Source organism: Plecotus auritus (assembly GCF_963455305.1).
Source record: "Plecotus auritus genome assembly, chromosome: 2".
Classification (NCBI taxonomy): domain Eukaryota; kingdom Metazoa; phylum Chordata; class Mammalia; order Chiroptera; family Vespertilionidae; genus Plecotus; species Plecotus auritus.
In genome coordinates, this window is record NC_137771.1 from 58046992 (window position 1) to 58071482 (window position 24491).

General features: G+C 39.1%; 1 protein-coding gene across 1 annotated transcript in view; it reads right to left on the reverse strand.

The window, feature by feature from the left end:
• Nucleotides 1–24491, reverse strand: part of PIGK (phosphatidylinositol glycan anchor biosynthesis class K) — a 116912-nt gene that overhangs the window by 55859 nt on the left and 36562 nt on the right. Inside the window, exons 4-9 of the mRNA XM_080656546.1 lie at nucleotides 23187–23322; nucleotides 19536–19647; nucleotides 14393–14489; nucleotides 11782–11899; nucleotides 10570–10680; nucleotides 7790–7962 (exon numbers count right to left, since the gene is read on the reverse strand). Coding sequence (XP_080512672.1) covers nucleotides 7790–7962; nucleotides 10570–10680; nucleotides 11782–11899; nucleotides 14393–14489; nucleotides 19536–19647; nucleotides 23187–23322 — 747 coding nt within the window. The remainder of the gene's footprint in view (nucleotides 1–7789; nucleotides 7963–10569; nucleotides 10681–11781; nucleotides 11900–14392; nucleotides 14490–19535; nucleotides 19648–23186; nucleotides 23323–24491) is intronic.

Below are 24491 nucleotides of genomic sequence, written 5' to 3' on the forward strand. Positions count from 1 at the left end.
ACCAACTCGATGGATGTTTTTGTTAATTGTAAATAGTGAAATAAATTGCTTTAAAAAAATCTTCCCATTAAATGATCAACACATTATTTTGAAATTATAACAATAAGAACTTTATGTGTATGTAAAATGAGAAAATGGATAATATAATTATGTATTCGTTTTTTATAAATCAAACTAGAGGCCCAGTGCATGGATTCATGCACGGGTGGGGTCTCTCAGCGTGGCCTGCGGAGATTGGGCCGAAACTGGCAGTCCAACTCTGCCTGCCACTCCTGCCTGCCGCTCCTGCTCATCCCAGCCCTGCTGCACCTACTGCAGGCTTGTTCCCAGTCAGTCCCGAGAGAGGCTCGCACTGCTGCAGCAGCACTCACCAGCCGTGAGCCCTGCGTCTAGCACCCATCGCAGCACTCCTGCTGTGGGCGCGCACCGACCACCAGGGGACAGATCCTGCATTGAGTGGCTGCCCCTGGTGGTCAGTGCGCATCATAGTGACTGGTCAACTGGTTGTTCGGTCGCTTAGGCTTTTATATATATATAGATAATCACAACCTAATTTATGCTCTGAAAGTCTACTTTAATGAAATCTTGAATAACTAACTGAAGTGACTAACCTTTATAAATAACAATATAAAATAATGTCCCAATAAGACACTTTAGATAATACAGAATTACACTTATGAGTAAATTCCTCACTTTGAAAAAAAAGTTGTATGTAGAATAGTAGGGGAGAAATCCTATTAACTATTGTCTGAGCAATTTTGGTGAATCTTTGGTTCATAAAGTTTCATAATCATATCAATTTACTATAAGCAATATCTAGTTAATAGTTTAATCACAAACTTTCATATTTCTCACAATCTACTTTACCCAACCCCAAAACAGATGTTTCTACTGATTATGTACTTTAAAATTTTTATTTCATTTCCTAGTAAACATTATAAATCATGACTAGAATTCATATGTTTAATGATACATTAAATACTGTAAGTCCTTTACAATTTCTTATAAATTTTGCTATCAGTTTGTTAATCTCTACAAAAAAAAAAAAAAGCCTGCTGGGATTTTTATTGGGATTGAGTTGATCAACAACAGAACCAATAAGGTCCAAGAATACAGTAAATATGAAAATTAATTATTCTATATTTGAGCAACAAATGGAAAATAAATTTTGAAGATATCACTTAAAATAGCATCAAAAAACAAAAATTCTTGGAAATAAATTTAATGAAAATTGTGAAAGACATCTACACTGAAAACCATAAAATAACACAAAGAAAAATTACAGATCTAAATAAATGGAGAGATATGTTCATGGATCAGAGGACTCAATATTGTGAAGGTGTCCACACTCCTCAACTCAATATACAGAGTCAATCCAATCCCATCAAAATCCCAGAGGCTTTTATTTTTTTAGAAATTGACAAGCTGTTTCTAAAATTTATTTGGAAACACAAAGTACCTAGAATACTCAAAAGAACCTTGAAAAATAAAAACTGCTTTAGGAGTTAACACATCATGATTTCAAAACTTACTATAAAGCTAAAATCATCAAGACAGTATAAGAGTGGTATAAGCAGACCTATAGGTCAATGCAACTGTAAAGTCCAGAAATAGACCCACACATATATGGTCATGTGATTTTTTTTTAACGAAGGTGTCAACACAACTCAATAAGGAATTCAATCTTTTCAACACATGGTGCTAGAATAACTAGTTTTGCATATGGAAAAAAATGAGCCTCAAGCCCTACCTAACAATATACTCAAAAATTAATTCAAAGTAAATCAAAGACCTAAACATAAAAGCTAAAACTACAAAACTTCTATAAAAAAATAAAAGACAGTCCTTGTGACCTTGAGTTAAGGTTAAAAATCCTTGCAGAAAGGGCATTAAGCATAAAGAAAAAATTCAAAAATGAATGACATCAACATTAAATCTACTCTTCAAAGACAACATACCTAATAATAGACAAACATGTAAACTGACCTTACCTCCGCTACGCCCACAGCCAATCAGAGTGAGTATGCAAATTAACCCAACTAAGATGGCGGTTAATTTGCATACATAGGCGCCTAGCAGCCTGGGTCCCGGGAACTTTCTCGGCACCCAGGCACCCAGGTCACTCTGAGGTAGGGCCCGTGTGGGAAGGGCCTGCGCCAGGGGGCTCCTAGGCAGGGGCGGAGCCTGTGATCGGAGGGAGCAGGGGCGGAGCCGGCCATCAGAGGGAGCTTGGGGGCCCCTGCCCAGGCCCCAAGCCTCAACCAGAGGCTTGGGGCCTGGGCACAGGCGGAGCCAGTGATCGGAGGTAGCTGGGGGGCCCCTGCCCAGGCCCTGAGGCTTTAGGCCTTGGCAGGGGTGGAGCTGGCGATCGGAGGGAGCTGGGGGGCCCCTGCCCAGGCCCCAAGTCTTTAGGTCTTGGCAGGGGTGGAGGCGGCAATTGGAGGCGATCGGCGATCTGTGTGAACAACAGAGGAAACACCTTTTCTGACCGCTCATTGGCTAAGCTCCCTGTATGCCACTAGTAATATTCTTAGTAACTTGGGTATAAGAATCCAAAAAGGTGATCTAGGGTTTTTCCACCACACTCCTGGAGAAAAAAATAAAAGTCCGCTGCTGGAGGGCTAAGAAATGTCATATCCTGCCCTAGCCAGTTTGGCTCAGTGGATAATGCCTGGGCCTGCTGACCACAGGGTCCGGGTTTGATTATGATCAAGGGCATGTACCTAGGTTGCAGGCTTCTCCCTGGCTGGGGCCGAGGTCAGGGCTCATGCAGGAGGCAACCAATGAAAGTGTTCCTCTCACTTTGATGTTTCTCTCTATCTTTCCCTTTTTCTTCCACATTCTCTAAAAATCAATGGAAACATATCCTCAGGTGAGGATTAAAAAAAAAAAAAAAAAAGAAAGAAATGTCATATCCTATGAAAGACACATCTTGAAAATGCCTAAAGAAAGTTGTCATTTTTTCATGGTGAAGGGACTGGAGTCCGTGTTGATGAAAACACCTTGGCGGCTGCGGTGACTGGCAGTGGCTGCAGCAGCGGGGTGATGGGGCTGGTGCCTTCCCCTGATCAACCCAGTCGCCTCCCACAAAGGGAGGCCAGACTGTGGCTTAGTAAGCCATCAGTAGGACATCCCCTGAGGGCTCCCAGTATGTGAGGGGGGCAGGCTGGGCTGAGGGAACCCCCCCAAGTGCACGAATTTCGTGCACCGGGCCCCTAGTTAAGAAAATAAAAGGCAAGCCAAAAGACTAAGAAAAAATATCTGCAATACATATATCTGACAAAGAATTTATATCCAAAATATTTAAAGATATCTTATAATTTAGTGAAGAAAAACTAATTTTTTAAATAAGCGTAACACTTTAATAGACACTTCATGAAATATGTATGAATGACAAATAGCACATGAAATGGTGCTCAATGTCCTGTCATCAGGGATTTGCAAATTAAAATAAAAATGATATATTACTACATACCTACTAGACTAACTAAAATTAAAAAGATAAAAAAAAAATAAAAAATAAAAAATAAAATAAAATTAAAAAGATAATATTAAGTGTAATTAAGGATGTGAAACAACTACCGGTATTTGTAGAAATGCAAAATGGTACAATGACAATAAAAGTAGTTTGGAAGTTTCTTATAAAGTTATACTTGCACTTCCACATGATCCAGTAAACCCACTCTTAGATATTTAATTCAAGTGAAATGAAAACATGTTTAATGTGGCTTTATTCATAATTGCCAAAAACTGAGGGGGGCGGGCAAAAACAAATATCTTCTCATTGGTGAATGGATAAACTGTATCACATGTATTGCCCAGCAATAAAAAGGAACTAACTATTGATACATGTGACAACCAACAGGTATGGATCCAAAAATGCGTTATGCCAGTAAAAGAAGCCAGATTTTAAAGCTTACAGAATGCATGATTATAACTATACTACACTCTGGGAAAAGCAAAACCATGGGGACAGAAAACACCAGTGGTTTCCAGGGATATAGTGGGAGGATTGAATCATAAGGAAATTTCTCGAGGTGATGGTTTGTCATGGTGATGAAGTATAAGCATCTGTCAAAACTCAGAACTGTATACTAAAAAAAGGTGATTTTTGTAAGTAAATTATACTTTAATTTTTAAAAACTGAACAAACTACAGTTGCACACAACAACATAAGTGAATTACAAAAACATAATATTGGCAAAAGAATTAAAATATAATGTTTAGGTGATATAATTAAAATGTAGAGCAAGACAGTGAATTCCATAAAAGTTAGGATAGCGGTTAACTCTGGGGGAGAAAAGAGGGTAGAGATGAGATGGTGAAAGGGCACAAAGAATAGGGCAGCTTCAAGTATATCATCATTGTTCTACTTTTTTTCAGGTGGTTACTTGAGTACTTTGTGATACTTCATTGAGCTACATTTATATTTTACTTTCTTTTAAACGAAAACAAGCCAAGTAACTCAGGGTAAATTATAAAAGAATAATATATAAAATATATATTTTTAGAGATATAAGGCATTCGTATCTTGGCTATACCACTTATTAGACAGTATCTTAGCCTTTCTCAGCCGCAGTTTACTCATCTAGAAAAAAAATGTATTCTGTTTTTTTCTTGGGCAATGCCTAAAGAATTTAGACTTCCACATTTGTAACACTAAAATGTGCCTATATTTTTACAGCGATAGGCTTGAAGTTATTTTCCTAATACAGTAAGGACACAAAACTGGTGATCTGAGTAATTCTGACATGGACTTATGACTAAATTCTAGAAAGCCCAATCTTTCAAGAGGGTAGACTGCTTATTTGTCTGCATACTTGTCAAAAGTCATCCTATGTATATTCAGATGAAGAACTTAGAATCAAATTATAAAAGCCAGGATTATTAGTCAGCCCATACTTTATAAAGCCAGGATTATTAGTCAGCCCATACTTTACCTCATTTGTTCTTGCAAATAAATTAATAATACAATTAGTAAGACATATGCAAAATAAAGTGTTGTTAATAACTATATGACTGTACCTTATTTAATATCTAAGTTTCAGAAGACATATAAAAACAATTATTTCATATAGCTATTTCGGTCAATTTTATGTACTAAGTCAGTGGCTGGCAAACTCATTAGTCAACAGAGCCAAATATCAACAGTACAACGATTAAAATTTCTTTTGAGAGCCAAATTTTTTAAACTTAAACTTCTTCTAATGCCACTTCTTCAAAAGAGACTCGCCCAGGCCGTGGTATTTTGTGGAAGAGCCACACTCAAGGGGCCAAAGAGCCGCATGTGGCTCACGAGCCGCAGTTTGCCGATCACTGTACTAAGTTATTCATCATATTAGATTTTAGTATAGTATACTCTAGTACACAAAATATAAAATATACACAGTCTAAGTCTGAACAAATCAGTTCTGTTGTTTCCCTAGTAAATGTAGAAGTAATATTTTTAAAGTATAACTGACAATTTTAATAGCAGCTACTGTATTAATATTTTTAAATTAAGATCTGAAAAAATACATACACATTCTAGCCCATAATTTCCTTAATAAAATAGTTTTCACAATATCTGATCTCTCATGAGTATACTTTTCTCAAAGCAATGACTGTCATTCACTTTTGCATATAAATATAACCACATACAAGATAACATTTGTAACATCCATGTAGAAATTCCTGAAGCATTTTGGGAACTTAATTTTTCTAAATTAATTGGATAGCCTATACCAGTGATCATAACACCATCTGTAAGCAATATTCTAAATAAAAAAATTTTATAAACACTAGAGGGTGCTCTAATTCAACGGTGCATGGTGTCTGGCTTTAATGTTTAAAATTATTTTCTCGATATTAAAGACATGCATATTTATGTCTTTATCAAATTGTCTTTATTTAAATTAAGGGCTTTGTCATTGTCATTTTGTTGCTGTTTATCTTAAAGATAAATTAAGATACTCTTCAGCATCAATTATTTTTGCATCCAACACAGTACATGGGGATAATTTATGATAAATAATTCCATTCTTCCATAATATATAATGAAACAGTAGAATTCACTGAAATCATTTTTTATTGTACAATTATTACATATTTAATATTTTGTGAGGTGAAGAGGACAGAAAATAAGTACAGAAGAAGTATAAAGATGGTCCTTGACTATAAAGGAAATTAATGCAGTGTTCATATGGTTAAGAGAAGATATATCATATCTTACAGACTTAAGTTCAAGGGAAATGACAAAATTAATTTGATAAAGACATACAGTAGCTCAATTTCAAGGTTAGTTGCTAAGTATTAAGATACAGTTCAACTATTTTACAAAGGTAATTTGAAAGTCAGTATTAAACAGTAAATAAAAGTGATATTGCTATAGGATATAATCTGCTGTCTTAAGAAAATACTTTTTAAGCCAACAGCTCTAGAAAATTGAAAAGAAAAGAAATCCAAGGTCTTGAATATCCAGAATAGGAAATAATTAATATTAATATCAATTTTAAATTTTCATAAGATGCTAATTTTGTGCTAATTTTTCAATTTATTCCTAAAATGTTCATAATCTCAATTACAAACCTTTAAATGTTTCAAAATTGAGAGTAATGTATATGTTGTTGCCTACTGACATCCAAAAATGTTCCCTGGAGTATGAGTTTCCAACAAACAGCATTAGACAATTACAAATAACAAAGGTCAATACCTAGTAAAGTATATATTTCAAGAAAGTGGATATTAACTATTTAATCCTAACAAAGTATTTTGCCTTTAAAAATGTTTACAGAGAAAAAAATAACATTATAAATATTTCTAAAATTCACATACCCCAAAGCAACTAATTTCCCTTTACTCTCTTTCTCTCTCTCTCTCTTTCTCTCTCTCTTTCTCTTTCTCTCTCTCTCTCTCTCTCTCTCTCTCACACACACACACACACACATATGAATGCACACTCACTGCTCATTCAAACACAATCCACTCCCCAAGAAGGAAGTACCTAGCTTATACCTCTCTCTTCCATTCCTTTACCAAAAGCCTCCAAAACAAATCCTAAACAGTGGCACCTGTTGATGAAGAGTCACTTCAAATTTACAATAGCCCCAGATAAAATGTTGCAGATTAACAGAATACAGCACTAGGGAAAAGCCAGAGATATAACTGAACCAGACTCACAAATCATTCAGGCTCTAGAAGCCAAAACACATGGCAGTCAGAGAACTAATCAGATTGCTGGAGCCGGAAGAAATTCTGAACAAGCATTTTGTTATGGTTTGAAGTATGTATTTGGCACCTGTGTTCTTTTGGCACTCACTTCCCTTTTTATGGGAATGCCCAGCTGCCAACTTCCCTATTCAATGTTACATCATTTAATACCTTCCACTTCAATTGGTGACAGCAAACACATTCATTAGAGATTAATCTTTTGAAATGTTCACATACCTGACCTTTCATGAAAGGTCTTCTGAGCCATTATATACACCTCCAACAACAGAAAAGTATGGCTGCGAGACAGCCAGTTATGGGAAACATTTTAGTCTTTTTTTAGCAAATCTCAAGTCATCTTACTACAAACATCATATTTTGGAGTTATGACAAAATCCTAATCATGATCATAGCTTCTCACTGATATGCATAGCTTTTGCCCATAAATCTGAAATGCATAGGGCCTACATAAAATGAAGATTGGGTAGAAATGTGTAATTTTATCTACAAACACCAACTTTCATCACTTACTCTTGTTACATAAAAATTAAAAATTGTGAAACTAGGATATTCTATTTGAATAATAATTTAAGATGAATACCTGCTTTCCAGGATTCCTAAATCTGGTTGCAAACTAATAGTCTCTGTTGTAATCTCCACTTTCCGAACACTTCCAAAGAAATCAGTTATCAGGACATTTTTAGGATCCCTCTGAAAAAGATCAGTGCGATGTCCAGGAGTAGACACACATAGACTTTTCGGACATACCTGAAACTGAAAAAATATATGTAAGAATAATAAATACACATACAACTGTTATTAAACCATAACACAATATAGTAGAGACTGCACTGTGTTTTTAAAGCTCTCCCCACCTAAAGAAAATACCTTTCTAAAGATAAAAGTTTCATTGCTATAGTGGTGCTTGACATTCTAAGAAAGTTATAAAGACACTAGTGGCCCTGCGCACGGATCCGTGCGCGAGTAGCTCGCTGCCACTTGCCTCAGCTGGCAGCCCCTCCCAGCGCTGCTCATAGCTCTCAGCTGCATGTAGCTCGATACCCCACCCTCCTATAGCTCTCCACCACTTGTAGCTAGCTGCCCCACCCTCCTGCTGTTCGGTCGTTATGTGAGCGAGTCCCAGACCAATTTGCATATTACCCTATTGTAAGTATAGATAAGAACAGTTGATAAAAAGGAAAGCTGTCAGGGTAGAGGGAAAAAAATTGAAGTTTTTGAATCATATGCTACAAAGTATATTTTGAACCCTCAAATATGTGAGAATGCAAATGCAACACTATGACAAGAGAATTGTTTTTTTCTACATCTGTATCTATTTTAGGGGGGTGCTCTACCTGAGTGTTTTGTAATCATGACCCTTCATTCAAACTTTAAGTTCAAATAAAAAATTACATGGTTGCCCTAGCTGGTTTGGCTCAGTGGATAGAGCTGCAGACTGAAGCGTCCCAGGTTCGATTCCAGTCAAGGGCACATGCCTAGGTTGCTGGCTCCGTCCCCAGTGGGGGGCGCTCAGGGGGCAGCCGATCAGTGATTCTCTCTCATCACTGATGTTTCTGTCTCCCTCTCCCTTCCTCTCTGAAATCAATAAAAAAAATATATTTTTAAAAAATTACATGATAGCCCAATATGTAAAAAAAAAAAATGAAAAGAGAGGTGCTCTGGATCACAGTGAGTTCAGCATAGCCTCCCCACTAGATACCCCCCTTGCTCTCCTGCTATGAACCTATGGAAACCATTCCATAAAGCAAGTAACTTTTTTTAGTTTATGCATGATGAGAATAAATCCATGGCATCTGCAGACACCAGTGCTCCAAAGAATATAGTCTAAAAACACAACTTCATTGCTACACAGATCTCACAGTAATTTTTAAGTTAATCTTAACCCTGATATCCCACATCAATAAATTACCAAGGACAGACACATATTCAATCACTCAGCAAAGCATATAAAGTACCTATTATTACATACACTTCCTACTGTTACCTTCACAGAAGAAACAAAAATTGATAAGACATGGTCCTGTCCTCAAGGTTTACCCAGCACCCCCTTCATTATGAAGCTACATGAAGGTAAGGTCAGTGCCTGCCTCTTTCACTAGGGCAGTGGTCAGCAAACCGCGGCTCACGAGCCACATGTGGCTCTTTGGCCCCTTGAGTGTGGCTCTTCCACAAAATACCACGGCCTGGTTGAGTCTATTTTGAAGAAGTGGCGTTAGAAGAAGTTTAAGTTTAAAAAATTTGGCTCTCAAAAGAAATTTCAATCGTTGTACTGTTGATATTTGGCTCTGTTGACTAATGAGTTTGCCGACCACTGCACTAGGGTATAGCCAGTGCCTGGCACTTAGTAATAACTCAAGAAGTATGTGGATGCATGAACAAGATGTAAATTAATGGGCGGGGGGGGAGAGTGAATGTCATTGATGCACAGTAATTATCCAATCTAGAATTGTTTCAAGCTTTTTGTTATGCCCACTTTCTTTATTTTTTTTTAATTTATTTCAGAGAGGAAGGGAAAGTGAGAGAGAGAGAGAAACATCAATGATGAGAGGAAATCACTGATTGGCTGCCTCTTGCACATCCCCTACTGAGGATCAAGGCCGCAACCTAGCATGTGCCCTTGATCAGAATTGAACCCGGGACCCTTCAGTCTGCAGGCCGATGCTCTGTCCTCTGAGCCAAACCAGCTAGGGCAGTTATGCCTATTTTCAATAGCAACCTCAAAGTAGATTTATTTAAAAAGATACAACCAGTCAGAAAGATCAGTAGAAAAGTGAGCTAAATTCAACAAGCCATGTCAGTACTGTATTAGAAGTTGTAGGGTGCCCAAAAATATGTAAGAAAAGGTCCCTCTACTCCAAGAACTTCCCATTAAGTGAGAAAGACACTCACACTCAATTAGTAAATTCAAAAAAAGACTATGGTAAATGATACAAAAGAGAAATAAAGCTCTGAAAAGCTTTATTTATCTTATGCAAATTCCAACAGGGAAGAATTTGGGAAGACTTCCTGAAGGAGGCAGGTTCTGATTTGACTCCTGAAAAATAAGCAGAATTTCAATATGTGAATATAAAAAAGTACATTTCTGGTAAGGAAAAGAGCAGAGCAAATGAATGAAAACAGAAAAGTACCTCAAGGAAGAGCAAGTTAACTGGGCTAAATCTATAGGTCTCTTGTAGTAAAGAAAGAGATACTACTATAAAGTGAGATACTACTATAAAGGGAGATTCAAAGTGAGGTTTTACAAGGCCGCCTTCAGCATATGCACAGTACCCTAGTAGTACAGGGAATAATAATAGAGTTCACTGATCACATTAAGATTGGCATACCTATGTGCTATAATCAAATCAAGCAAATACTTACAAGGTCATTCATATTAGTTTGGCTAGCTGGATTAATTTCTTCCAAAAATTCTAAGACATAAAATGTGTATCTATCCATAAGGTGAACTCCAATTGCCGGATCAGGTTGATGCTACAAAAAAGCAAAGCATATACAATGGCATATTACTCAGCCATAAAAAAGAATAAAATAATATGGAATAGAAATAAAACAAGCTCATAGATACAGAGAACAGACTGGTGGTTGCTGGAGGCATGGGGATATGTGGTGAGCCAAATGGCTGAAGGGAGTCAAAAGGTACAAACCTCCAGTTATAAAATAAATAAGACATTGGTGTGTAATTTATAGCATGGCAACTTCCATTAATAATTCTGTATTGCATATTTGAATGTTGCTAAAAGAGGAGATCTTAAAAGTTCCCATTACATGAAAAAAAAATTATATAACTGTGTATGGTGACAGATGTTATTTACACTTATTGTGGTGATCATTTCACAATATATACAAACTAGAGGCCTGGTGCACGAATTCGTGCACCAGTGCAGTCCCTTGGCCTGGCCTACAGGACTGGGCCGAAACTGGCTCTCCGACATCCACCAAGGGTTCCCAGATTGCAAGAGGGCACAGGCCAGGCTGAGGGACCCCACCGGTGCACGATCAGGGCCGGGGAGGGACGCGGAAGGTAGGCCAGCCAGGGAGGGACCATGGGAAGGCTCCAGGGCATGTCCGGTCCCTCACTCAGTCCCAATCGGCTGGACCCCAACAACAAGCTAACCTACCAGTGGGAGCATCTGCTCCCTGGTAGTCAGTGAACGTCATAGCGGCTGGTCGACCAGTCGACTGTCTGCCCCCTGGTGGTCAGTGCATGTCATAGCGAGCGGTTGAGCAACCTTAGCATATCATTAGCATATTACACTTTGATTGGTTGGATGGACGACTGGACACTTAGCATATTAGGCTTTTATTATATAGAATATCAAATCATGTTATACACCTAAAACCAATGTCAATTATACCTCAATAAAAAAAAAACTTTAAAAGCAAAGCAAAAAATGTATGTCTAATAGCATAATTATAACCAATGTTTTAAATGTAATAAAGTTTCCTTCTAAGGTATTAGAAAAAGTCTAAGAATAAGAAGTAGCAGATATACTCATTAAGCATGTAAGTGATCTGAGAAATAGCTACACATTCTAAAGACAATGCAGTTTACAAATGGTAAAAATCACCTACCGAGAGTGAATCTTCCCCCACTTGGCTACTAGCTAAAGCCATTATGTTAGGAGAATAAAATCGCTCATACATGGATGCTCCTTGACAAGTATCAATAATAAACAGTAGCTCATTGTAGCTGAAAGAAAAGTAGTAATATCTTTGACATGAATCATGCTGTTAATCATACATTGACTAATATTTTTACAATACTTTCATAGCATAACATGTTTAAGTTATATCTTAGTCATTTCACTAGTTAAAAATTGAAACTTTTCAGTAGAATTCCCAATACAAATTTGACATGAGAAATATTAAAAGTATAATCCTGTCCAGAAAAACCACCTCAACAGGGAGTGGTTGTTGTGTCCCAACTCTTTCCCCTTCCCTTATCTGTGCCACATAATTCAGAATCCAAATGAATACGCAATATTGAATTCAACAAACATGTACTTGGTACTCATGCTGCCCTAGAAACTGACCTACATTCAGAAAAAAAAATTAAAATTAAAAAAATACACACACACACACACACACACACACACGTATGACTTAGTCACCATACTCAAAGAGCTTAAAAATCTAACTGGAAGACAGATGATAAACTAACTGTATGATAAGTGTTACAAATATTTATTGAGAGCCTACCATGTGCCTGATACCAAGCTGGAAATACAACAGTCTCTGCCCTCATATTGCTGAGCAAAGTCAAAGTGCTGTAAGAGCACTGAGAAAGGAACAGAGAGAACCGTAAAGAAAGGCAGGTCAGGAAAAGGTGATGTCTGACATGGGCAGTGAAGAGTGCGTGTTATTGTAGCCAACAAAGAAAGGAAAAGCCCATTCCAGCAAAGAAAAACGCTTGTGCTAAGGCACATGCATGTGAATAAGTATAAATGTTTGGGGAAAGGAGAGAACTGTACTATAGAGCTAGGATTTAAAAGTAATTTGGGGAAATTCATTTCAAAAAGGTAGGTTAGGTCAATCTGTAAATAAAGTATCCAATTTAAAGTCTGGATCTTATCCTATAAATTTGAAGAAAACACCAAAAGCTTTTTTAAGTGAAAGAATAAACATAATAAGCTATATATTTTAGAATGAGCTGCCTCACTGGTGAAAGTGAAAGTAGGGAGCAGATAAGTTTTCTCAGAGGTTTATCGCAAACACTGGATGCACCTAGAAAGTAAGTATGTAATCTTTCTTTGTAAATATTTTTTATTGATTTCAGAAAGGAAGTGAGAGGGAGAGAGAGATAGAAACATCAATGATGACAGAGAGAGATAGAAACATCAATGATGACAGAGAATCACGGATCAGCTGCTTTCTGCACACCCCATACTGGGGATCGAGCCCACAACCAGGCATGTGCCCTGACCAGGAATCAAACCATGATCTCTTGGTTCATAGGTTGACGGTCAACCATTGAGCCAAGCTGGCCAGGCGAAAGTATGTAATCTTGAACCTCAATATCTAAGCTGGTGATAGAAGGTACAATTAATATAACACTTCTGAGACAAACTCAGTGGAGGCCCCTGAGGATAAGAAACTTCTAAGGTTACGTGAGGCAGTACAGTATTGCACCACCGGGGCATGGATCCTAGTGCTGGCACTTTCTAGTTGTGTAAAGCTTGGCAAGTTACTTAATCTGTTTAGCTCAATTTAATCATTTGTAAAAAGCAGGAATAATAAAAGTAGCTACTTCATGGAGCTGTTATTAAAACTTAATCACACAATGCATGTAAAACACAATGCCCAGCACCTACTATGCATTCAATAAATGTAAACTATGAATAAGATAAAACCAGTAACTAGCAAAATGTTCCTCCTCAATACTTTCATATATTCTGCTTATGCTTATAATATTTATAATATTTAATTTGTAGCGTAGTTGTGTACATATTCTCTTCTACTATACTTTTAACACTTTCAAGACAAAATAAGCATCACATTCCCCTCTGTGCCATATGTTTAAAAGGTACCCAGAGGTTTTTATTGAAGGTAATCAAATTAAAAGCAGTGCTATGGCTATATTTTTATTATTGACACTATTATAGATGTCCCCATTTTCCTCCCTTTGCCCACTCCATCTGGTCCTGCCCCACTTCCTTCTGGCCATCACCACACTGTTTTATTTTAAATTCACTCAACAAGTTCATATAACAACTTTCAACTAAAGGGATGCTTAGCATTAGATTAATAACAATATATCATTGTAATGTGAGTCAAGTTACAAATTTTATGCTAATGGTAATTTCAACATTTTTTCCAAATAATAATATATTGTTATCACACAGAGGGCCAGAGAATGTGCAAAAAGTAAGAATAGGTACAAGTTGAAAAATAAATATATGTTCATCATCCCCCTAAATAATGGAGAACATTATTAGTGGGACTCTTATCTCCTCCAAAAAGATTGTTAAATAATAAGAGATATGATCTTAAAAGGTTAACTTTTTTCCACGTTCTTTAATAACTCTGAATTTTTTCTTCTAAAAATAACTCCATTCTATAGAAATAACAAATATAAATCTAAAAGAAATTATTCAAATAAATTAAAAATCTCATAAAGTAGGATCTAACCAGGGAAAAATTAGGTACCCATTTATCATGTGAAAAGTAATCATTTGCCAATTACCGTCTTTTCTGCCACATTTGTTCAAAAGCATCTGCAAGTTCTATGTTGGTAATTTCTTCAGAATCTTGAAATTTCAAGAAACCATTTCCACCATGTCCTATAGGAAGAGTCAAAAAGATCAAATGTACACATTTTTAATGCAAACTACATATATCTAGATATAAATATTTACTTCTTTCATTGCAATGTTTAATATCACTTGTTATTATATACTCTAAAGAAAAAACACTGTGAAAGTTAATTTTATACCAATTAGAAAGAGAATAATGATAGACATAAAAATAGTAGATATAATATCTTTAAGAGTTTTTCTATCATTCAATTATAGAAAAGCACATTTATATTTTCTCATTGGCTCCATTATTAGGTCAGAAATGAGTTTCCATAGGTAAAAATTTCTCACACAGTGAGCAAACATGTGTGGTGAGAAAGAAGTAGAAGATAGTAGTCAGTCTCATGGTATGCCAGTACTATTCACAGTGTATACTTGGAATACTTTACTACTAGAAAGTGTAGTTATCACTTAAAAAGTGATGTTTTTACAAGTATCAAATATCATCCCTGGAGAGTTGACCAGAAGATTCTGACATTTAGAATGAATTAAAGACTCAATCTGTCTGGATTCTAACAATTGCTAATCCACTTAATGACTGTGTTATCTTAAACAAATTACTTAATCTTTCTATGCCTCAGTTTCTTCAGCTATAAAGTGAGAAATGTGTCAGCAAGACCTTCATTAACCTGCCTACATAGCTCCTTTGTACAGATTTTATAAAGGCACCTCCCACTGGGCAGCAAAATAGAAAAAGTTTTCTGTTTTACTGCCCCTCTGAATATATGCAGTCCTGTGAGCTCAGAAGTGGTTAGCGGGTATGTCTTTGTGGGGCGAAAATACTTCTGCCTCCCATTAGACAACTCTATGGCAGGGCACACAGTTTAGTAAGTGTAAACATATACTGAATTTTAGCTGCCACTCACCTCCCTACCCAAACACTTAAGTGCAGTGCACAACCCACACGACCCTATATCAATTCTACATATCAGCACCTTTGGTTGCTGTGAGGATGAAATGAACTACACAGAGTGGTTTAGAATACTACCTTAGGTATAGTAAGCCTCAGTAAATACTAGTTATTATCATTTTTATTACGATATTACAATTAGCAACCCTCCTATCTTCTTCCATGGGTTAGCAAACGCCTTCTGCAAAAGGTCAGGTAGTAAATGTTACAGGCTTGTGGGCCATAAGGTCTCTGTTGCAACTTTAGGACTCTGCTGTTGTAGTGTAAAAGCAGTCATAGACAACATGTAAAACAAATGGATGCGACTGTGTTCCACTGAAACCTGATTTCCAAACAGGGAGCTCTTTCATGGACCATCGTTCACAAAATCCTATTTTAGATTACTGGAATTTCTTCCATATCAATCAACTCAGAAAAAAAAAATTGTTGTAAAACCCCTAGTTTGGTACATCAAATAAAGCTAAGCTACAAGACTATACTTTGTCCTATTTGCCACAAAGGCTTTAAAATTTCTGGTAACTTAAATAAACTAAAATAAAAATTTTCCTACTTCATTAACTCTGCCAAATTAACTTATAAGGTTTATAAATTGATTGCATTTTAAAAGCTGTAAATAAATGCAGAATGGTAGATAAATAAAAGGAAACCACTAAGTAGGGGTCAGTAACTGCCTTGCTATGACATCTAAGAATCATTGTGCACCTGTTTTATCATCAGCTTAATGAAATGTCCTGAAAAAAATGTTTAAATACCAACTGATCAACATTCATATTTACTGAATACTACTATAAGACAGGGCACTGGTGTTAAAAAGATGAAAAACACATGATCATTGGCACCTTGGAGTTCAAAATGTAATAAAGTCAATAAATATCCAGACAAAAAAGTAATAATAACTTAAATGCTAAAATAGAAACAGCAGATTAATTTGGGAGTGCAAAGAAAAGAGCCTACACCAGCCATGGAGATGAGAAGTGTCTTAGGGCAATACCAGGACATATCAGGACACTTCTGAGGAAGAAAGAAGGCACTATAAATTACATTGGGACAACAGGTATAAACTAAAACTGCTGCAAGCAATTGAAAAGATACACTGAGCGTCCAGATTATTATGATCTCTGAATGCATAATAATCTGGCACTCAATGTGTGTGAGTGTGTGTGTGTGTGTGTGTGTGTGTGTGTGTGAGTGTGTGTGTGTGTGTGTGTGTGTGTGTGTGTGTGTGTGTGAGTGTGTGTGTATATTAGAGGCCCCGTGCATGAATTCGTGCATGGGTAGGGTCAGGCAAGCCTGGCCAGGGAGAGGGGACATGAGCAGTTGGCCGGCTTGCCTGGTGGTTGAACTCCTGGTCAAGGGGACAATTGGCATATTAGCCTTTTATTATCCTATCTAATAAAAGAGTAATATGCAAATTAACCATCACTCTGCTACACCCACAAGCCACGCCCACCAGCCAATCAGGAGCGAGTATGCAAATTAACGCAACCAAGATGACTGCAGCCACGGAGCGAGCAGGAGGCTTGGGTTCCCCGGCAATGGATGAAGCCAAGCTTTCTGCACACCCTGGCCTGCGTAGGCCTCCACTCAAGTCTACAAAGTTTCAATTATAGAAGATAAATAAATCCCAACAAAAATGGCTGTGGCCACGGAGCGAGGAGAAGGCTTGGGTTTCCCCGGCCATAGAGGAAACCAAGCTTTCTGCACACCCTGGCCTGCCTACGCCTCCACTGAAGTCTACAAAGTTTCAATTATAGAAGATAAATAAATCCCAACAAAAACGGCTGCGGCCATGGGGCAAGGAGGCGGCTTGGCTCCGCTCAAGGCTACAAAGTTTCAATTATAGAAGATAAATAAATCCCAGATACCAAGGTCTCCGCTTGGGTCACCGGGGGGCGTGGCCAGCCTGCAAACCACCACAGACAACTCACCCAGGCCGCCCCACGCCCCAAGGGAACACCCACCTTGATCCGGGACACCCTTCAGGGCAAACCAGCTGGCCCCCACCCATGCACCAGGCCTCTATCCTATCTAATAAAAGAGTAATATGCAGATTGACCATCACTCCAATACACAAGATGGCTGCCCCCATGTGGTCAAAGGTCCTGCCCCCATGTGGACACAAGATGGCCGCCACAAGAAGGCCTGCAAGGGAGGGCAGTTGTGGGCAATCAGGCCAGCAGGGGAGGGCAGTTGGGAGGGACCAGGCCTGCAAGGGAGGGCAGTTGGGAGGGACCAGGCCTGCAAGGGAGGGCAGTTGGGGGCAATCAAGCCTGCAGGGGATGGCAGTTAGGGGTGACCAGGCTGGCAGAGAAGGGAAGTTGGGGGCGACTGGGCCTGCAGGGAAGGGCAGTTGGGAGGGACCCAGACCTGCAGGGGAGAGATGTTGGGGGGAACGAGGCCTGCAGGGGAAGGCAGTTAGGAGTGACCAGGCCTGCAGGGGAGGGCAGTTAGGGGTGACCAGGCCTGCAGGGGAGGGCAGTTAGGAGTGACCAGGCCTGCAAGGGAGGGCAGTTGGGGGCAACCAGGCCTGCAGGAGAGAGCAGTTAGGGGAAAACAGGCTGGCAGGGGAGCAGTTAGGCATCAATCAGGCTGGCAGGGGAGTGGTTAGGGGGTGATCAGGCTGGCAGGCAGAAGCGGTTAGGGGCAATCAGGAAGGCAGGCAGGTGAGCAGTTGGGAGCCAGCAATCCTGGATTGTGAGAGGGATGTCCCACTGCCCGTTTAGGCCCAATCCTACCTGGATCGGGCCTAAACGGGTAGTCGGACATCCCTCGAGTGGTCTCAGATTGGAGAGGGTGCAGGCTGAGCTGAGGGACACACCCCCCATGCATGAATTTCGTGCACCAGGCCTCTAGTATAATTAATATAATTATGTTAATATTATTACTTATTTACTAGTAATTTTAGTTCTTATACTTTTTCTAATTCCCTTCCGAGTATTGGACTATTTCTGTTCACCTGATTACCCCGTAACCACTCCCCTGCCAGCCTGATTGATGCCTAACTGCTCCCCTGCCAGCCTGTTTTCCCCTAACTGCCCTCCCCTGAAGGCCTGGTCACCCCTAACTGCCCTCCCCTGAAGGCCTGGTCACCCCTAACTGCCCTCCCCTGAAGGCCTGGTCACCCCTAACTGCCCTCCCCTGCAGGCCTGGTCACCCCTAACTGCCCTTCCCTGCAGGCCTGGTCCCCCTAACTGCCCTTCCCTGCAGGCCTGGTCCCCCCAACTGCCCTCCCCTGCAGGCCTGGTCACCCCTAACTTCCCTCCCCTGCAGGCCTGGTCACCCCTAACTGCTCTCCCCTGCAGGCCTGGTACCCCCCAACTGCTCTCCCCTGCCGACCTGGTCCCCCCCCCCCAACTGCCCTCCCCTGCTGGCCTGATCACCCACAACTGCCCTCCCTTGCAGGCCTGGTCCTCCCAACTGCCCTCCCCTGATGGCAATCTTGTGGCAACCATCTTGTGTCCACATGGGGGCAGCCATCTTGTGTGTTGGAGTGATGGTCAATTTGCATATTACTCTTTTATTAGATAGGATATTACACATAGTATAACTCCATAAATAATATAACTATATTATGGAGGACTTTACAACAGCACTCCAAGTATAGACAAAAGACTACAGCAGCTCATATTGGGGAACTAGATTAAAAATGCAGTTTCATGAGCCACACTCTGGAGGAAAACTAAATCAGGATTTTAGGAAAAGGCCTAAGTATAGGCATTTAGGTAATCCTTATGCATACTAATATTTGAGACTCCATCACTGGAAACCAGAGGTTTAAGAAGAGGAAGGATAGATTTGCAAATTTCTATTAAATACTTTAGTAGGACAATTAATAGGAGACAAAACTGAAGGCAAGGAGGCTAAAGCAGAATATTAAGTAAAACATAATAAGCTTTACCAGAGTAATAGTAAAAAGAACAGAAATAAGAAACTAAGGGACAGCACAAAACGTTACACTGTTCTCAAATATTATTTCAAGTTGTTACATATTATCAGAACTATATTACAGAGGGAACTGTATAACAAATCAACTATTTTAACCAAAATATCATCCATGCAAATTTCTTGTTGAAAAGAGTAGCAATATATTTTATTATTAAATATCTAAATTCTGAAATTACCTGTCATATAAATAAGAATATTGCTCCTATCATCAGAAAGAAGACGTTTTGACCGAGGAGTACTAGGTGGGATCCTCCCAGTTAATACCCGTAAAAAATTCTCCACAGTTACCTGAAAAAAAAAAGAGAGAGAAATCAGATAAAATAGAACTTAGGGAAACTTGATAATTTTTTTTTTTACTTTAAAAAACATTCTTCCTCCTTTCTCTATGTATTACTCAATATAAACTGAAAATAAACACTAAGTGAAATAAACTAAAAATATAATTATTTAAATACTAGAGGCCCGTTGCACGAAATTCGTGCATGGGGTGGGGGGATAAACCTCAGCCCAGCATGCACCCTCTCCAATCTGGGATCCCTCTCACAATCCAGGACTGCTGGCTCCCAACTGCTCGCCTGCCTGCCTTCCTGATTGCCCCTAACCGCTTCTGCCTGCCAGCCTGATCACCCCCTAACCACTCCCCTGCCAGCCTGATTGATGCCTAACAGCTCCCCTGCCAGCCTGTTTGCTCGTAACTGCCCTCCCCTGCAGGCCTGGTACCCCACAAATGCTCTCCCCTACAGGCCTGGTCACCCCTAAGTGCCCTCCCCTACAGGCGTGGTTCCCCCCCAACTGCTCTCCCCTGCAGGCCTGGGTCCCCCCTAACTGCAGTTCCCTGCAGGCCCGGTTGCCCCCAACTTCCCTCCTCTGCTGGCCTGGTCACCCCTAACTGCCCTCCCCTGCAGGCTTGATCTCCCCCAACTGCCCTCCCTTGCGGGCCTGGTCCCTCCCAACTGCCCTCCCCTGCTGGCCATCTTGTGGTGGCCATCTTGTGTCCACATGGGGCAGGATCTTTGACCACATGGGGGCAGCCATCTTGTGTGTTGGAGTGATGGTCAATCTGTATATTACTCTTTTGTTAGATAGGATAGAGGCCTGGTGCATGGGTGGGGGCCAGCTGGTTTGCCCTGAAGGGTGTTCCGGATCATGGTGGGGGTTCCCTTGGGGCGTGGGGCGGCCTTCACGAGGGGCCTGTGGTGGTTTGCAGGCTGGCCACGCCCCCCGGCAACCCAATCAGAGGCCCTGGTACCTGGGATTTATTTATTTTCTATAATTGAAACTTTGTAGCCTGGACCAGAGCCAAGCCTTCTGCTCACTCTGTGGCGGCAGCCATTTCTGTTGGGATTTATTTATCTTTTATAATTGAAACTTTGTAGCCTTAAGTGAAGGCCAAGGCAGGCCAGGGCTACAGAAACTTGGTTTCCTCCATCGCCGGGGGCAACCCTCACCTCCTGCTCTCTCCAGCTCCGTGGCTGCCGCCATTTTTGTTGAGATTTATTTATCTTCTATAATTGAAACTTTGTAGCATTGAGTGGAGGCCTGGGCCGGCCAGGGTGTGCGGAAAGCTTGGCTTCCTCCATCGCCAGGGAAACCCAAGCCTCCCTCCTGCTCTCTCCATGGCCACAGCCATCTTGGTTAGGGTTAATTTGCATACTCACTCCTGATTGGCTTGTGGGCATGGCTTGTGGGCGTGGCTTGTGGTGTAGCGGAGGTACGGTCAATTTGCATATTAAATGTTTTATTAGATAGGATACACCTCAAAATAACTGCCTCCATTTAAAAAAAAACTACTTGGAGGGGGGAAAAGTTAATTCTAAATTTAAAACTTTAAAGTTATGCAATGTATTGCCAAGAATTTTATAAATCTGGCTTCATAGGCAATTCTTTAGGAAGGTAAAAAAAATATATAGACACTTGTAAATAAATTCAGCTATATAACTATTGCAGTTAATCTGGGCAACCACTTCATCAATTCTAGTTCAACCATGAAAGACAGGTCCATAAATCATAAAAATAAAACCATATGGATCGGTCCATGAATAATCCCCAAGTTATGTATCTTTGATTTTTTAGTGCATTTTGTTACTTAAATTTCACAAAGAATATCTTTAACATGTAAAAAATTCATGCCACTTTAAACCATATTTCCCAACCTGGAATTTCTGCACCTCTGGGATTCTTTGAAAGCATATTTAAAGTCATGGAGAACGTAATGCTAATTTAAAGTTATATTATACAAATCTAAATTTAAAAAGCAGATCTTTCTAGCTTTTTTGTTTGACTTTTCTCTAGATTGTGGTGTGTGTGTGTGTGTGTGTGTGTGTGTGTGTGTGTGTAAGCTCTTTGGTTTAATTTTATCCCAGAAGACAGCAAAATGTTAAGTGTTTTAATAGGATGTCTTATCGGCTAAAAAGGAAGGAAAAATTCTGGTCTACATTTTATAATGACTAAATAAACAAACAGAAAGTCCAACATTTATATACATTTAATCATTCAACAAATATTCTTTAAAGTCTTTAAAGGGCTAAAGGTACTTGCTAGATATAAGATCCATAATATATAAGCCATGTCCTCAAGGAGTTTAGAGCCTGGGAGAACATACATATGCTTTTAAAATTGCTTCAAAACAATTCTGGGAACACAGCACATTGCGTCTTACTTTTGATAGACTTGGTTAAAGAAGGATTATCAAGGAAGACTTCATCAAAGAACACTTCAAATTTTAAACATATTCACAATCTTTTTTTTATTATTAATTTCAGAGAGGAAGAGAGAGGGAGAGATAGAAACATCAATGATGAGAGAGAATCATTGATTGGCTGCCTCTGGTAGGCCCCACACTGGGGATTGAGCCCACAACCTGGGCATGTGGCCTGACGGGGAATAGAACCGTGACCTCCTGGTTCATAGATCAATGCTCAACCACTGAGTCATGCCAACTGGGCTACAATCTATTCAACTTAAAACGACACTTCAAAGGAGAAAATATAGTATAGTCCGCTATTCAAGTTTACATTTTTATTTTTAATCATATATGCATAAAAATACTAGAAGCATATTAAAAGTGGTTACCTCTAAGTAGTGGAAATATGGTGAGTTTTTTGTTAGTCATTTTAATTTTTCCACAATTAATATATTTACTAAAATTATAAAGCTTAAAATTTTTGATCAAATATGAAAAACAAATAATACATTTACTATAAAGGAAAGTTAATATATGAAACCTCACTAAAATCCTATATAATAAAAGGCTAATATGCAAATCTACCGAACAGCAGAACAACTGGTCACTAGGACACGCACTGACCACCAGGGGGCAGATGCTCAACACAGGAGCTGCACCCTGGTGGTCAGTGCACTCCCACAGGGAGAGCGCCACTCAGCCAGAAGCCGGGCTCACGGCTGGCGAGCGCAGCGGCAGTGGCGGGAGCCTCTCCCGCCTCCACGGCAGTGCTAAGGATGTCTGACTGCCAGCTTAGGCCCGCTCTCTGGGATCCCGGACTGCGAGAGGGCGCAAGCCAGGCTGAGGGACCCTCCCACCCCCCACAGTGCAGGAATTTCATGCACCGGGCCTCTAGTACTCTCATAAAAACAAAGATAAAATTATTTTATCCTAAATACATATTTAAAATATTCATGTTGTGATAGTTTTACTTATATTTGTTTCCTTAATATGAATTCCAAAGACAGAGTTATATCAAGGCTTCAATAACTATTATGTATGAAGTTTGAAGACAAAGAACAATACTATTTTATTCTACCACTATTTTAGAGCTTAAGAGTAACAATAACTACATTTCAAAAATGTTGCTAGATTAAAAATTTACCTCATAACTTCTATAATCTACTTCCACATCATCTCCATATACATTTAGTTCCATATTCTTGTGACTAAATACTGTAGCTGGCTTGGGATTCCTAGGGTTGCAGGCCATATCATCTGCAAGCATCAGAACAATGTGGCTAGAAAAAAAAATTCCAGAAAATATATTATTTAAATAAAACCAAAAAGTTAAAAACAGAAACATTTTCTTTATGTCATGTGGCATTATTTTCATTCTTTCCTTCATTAAAAATAATTTGAAATCATTATTACATATTTAAAATAATTATTTTTTTCATATCCTTATATAGCATAAGTTTTAAAGTACAGAAATTAGAGCAATCTGGCATGAATTTTTCTGCAGAACTTGAAGTTACTAATTTAAACTTTTTCCCAACAGAGTGTACTTTATGCCATATAACAAGAGGAAGCTGTAGGAACCACACTGTCTTCCCCAAACATTTAAAAATAAATTAGTAATATGTGACATTCTCAGGACTTACACAGTTCATGTTAAACTATGATATTCCAAAGAATTTGACTGTCAGAAGCACAAATTCTTAAGTATGAAAACATATAATCCAGAAGCAAGTGCAATCAGTGTATACAGGAATACATCTCCAACCCAATCACTCCTCACTGGCTCCATCTCCCCTGTACCAGCCACCATCATCTCTTGATTGGACAGCACTAGAATAGCTCCCCACCTGGCTTCCTGCTTCCATTCTCACCTTTTTACAGTCCATTCTCCTTATAGCCACCAGGGTGATCTTCCTTAAATAAGTCAAATCATTAAACTTTCTTACTTAAAACCCTCCAAAGGACTCGCCACTATAATTAGAGGAAAATCAAAACTCCTTACATGGTCTAAAAAGCTCAATTAATGTGGTCTCTTATCTCTCTAGCTTTGTTTGGCCACTACCATCAACCATGTTCCTTCCATCAACACTGACCTTTCTGTCCTATGAATATGCCAAGCCTTTCCCATTTCAGGGGCTACTGACCAAATTTAGACTTCTCTCCTCCCAAATCTTCATATCATTTCAATCTCAACTTAGATACTCTATTCTCATTATGTATTTTATATTCTACAGGTGATTTATGAATCTGAAATCCCTATCATCTCCCACCACCACCCCCATTAGATTACAAACTCTCTGAGGGCAGGGCTTCATTTACCCTGGTTCACCACTGTAACAATCAGTAATATAGCCTGGTATATAGTAGGTATTCAATTAATATTCACTGAGTGAATGAAATATTTTCATTTTTGCATGTACTTTCTTTAAGAGAAAATTACAAAATTTCT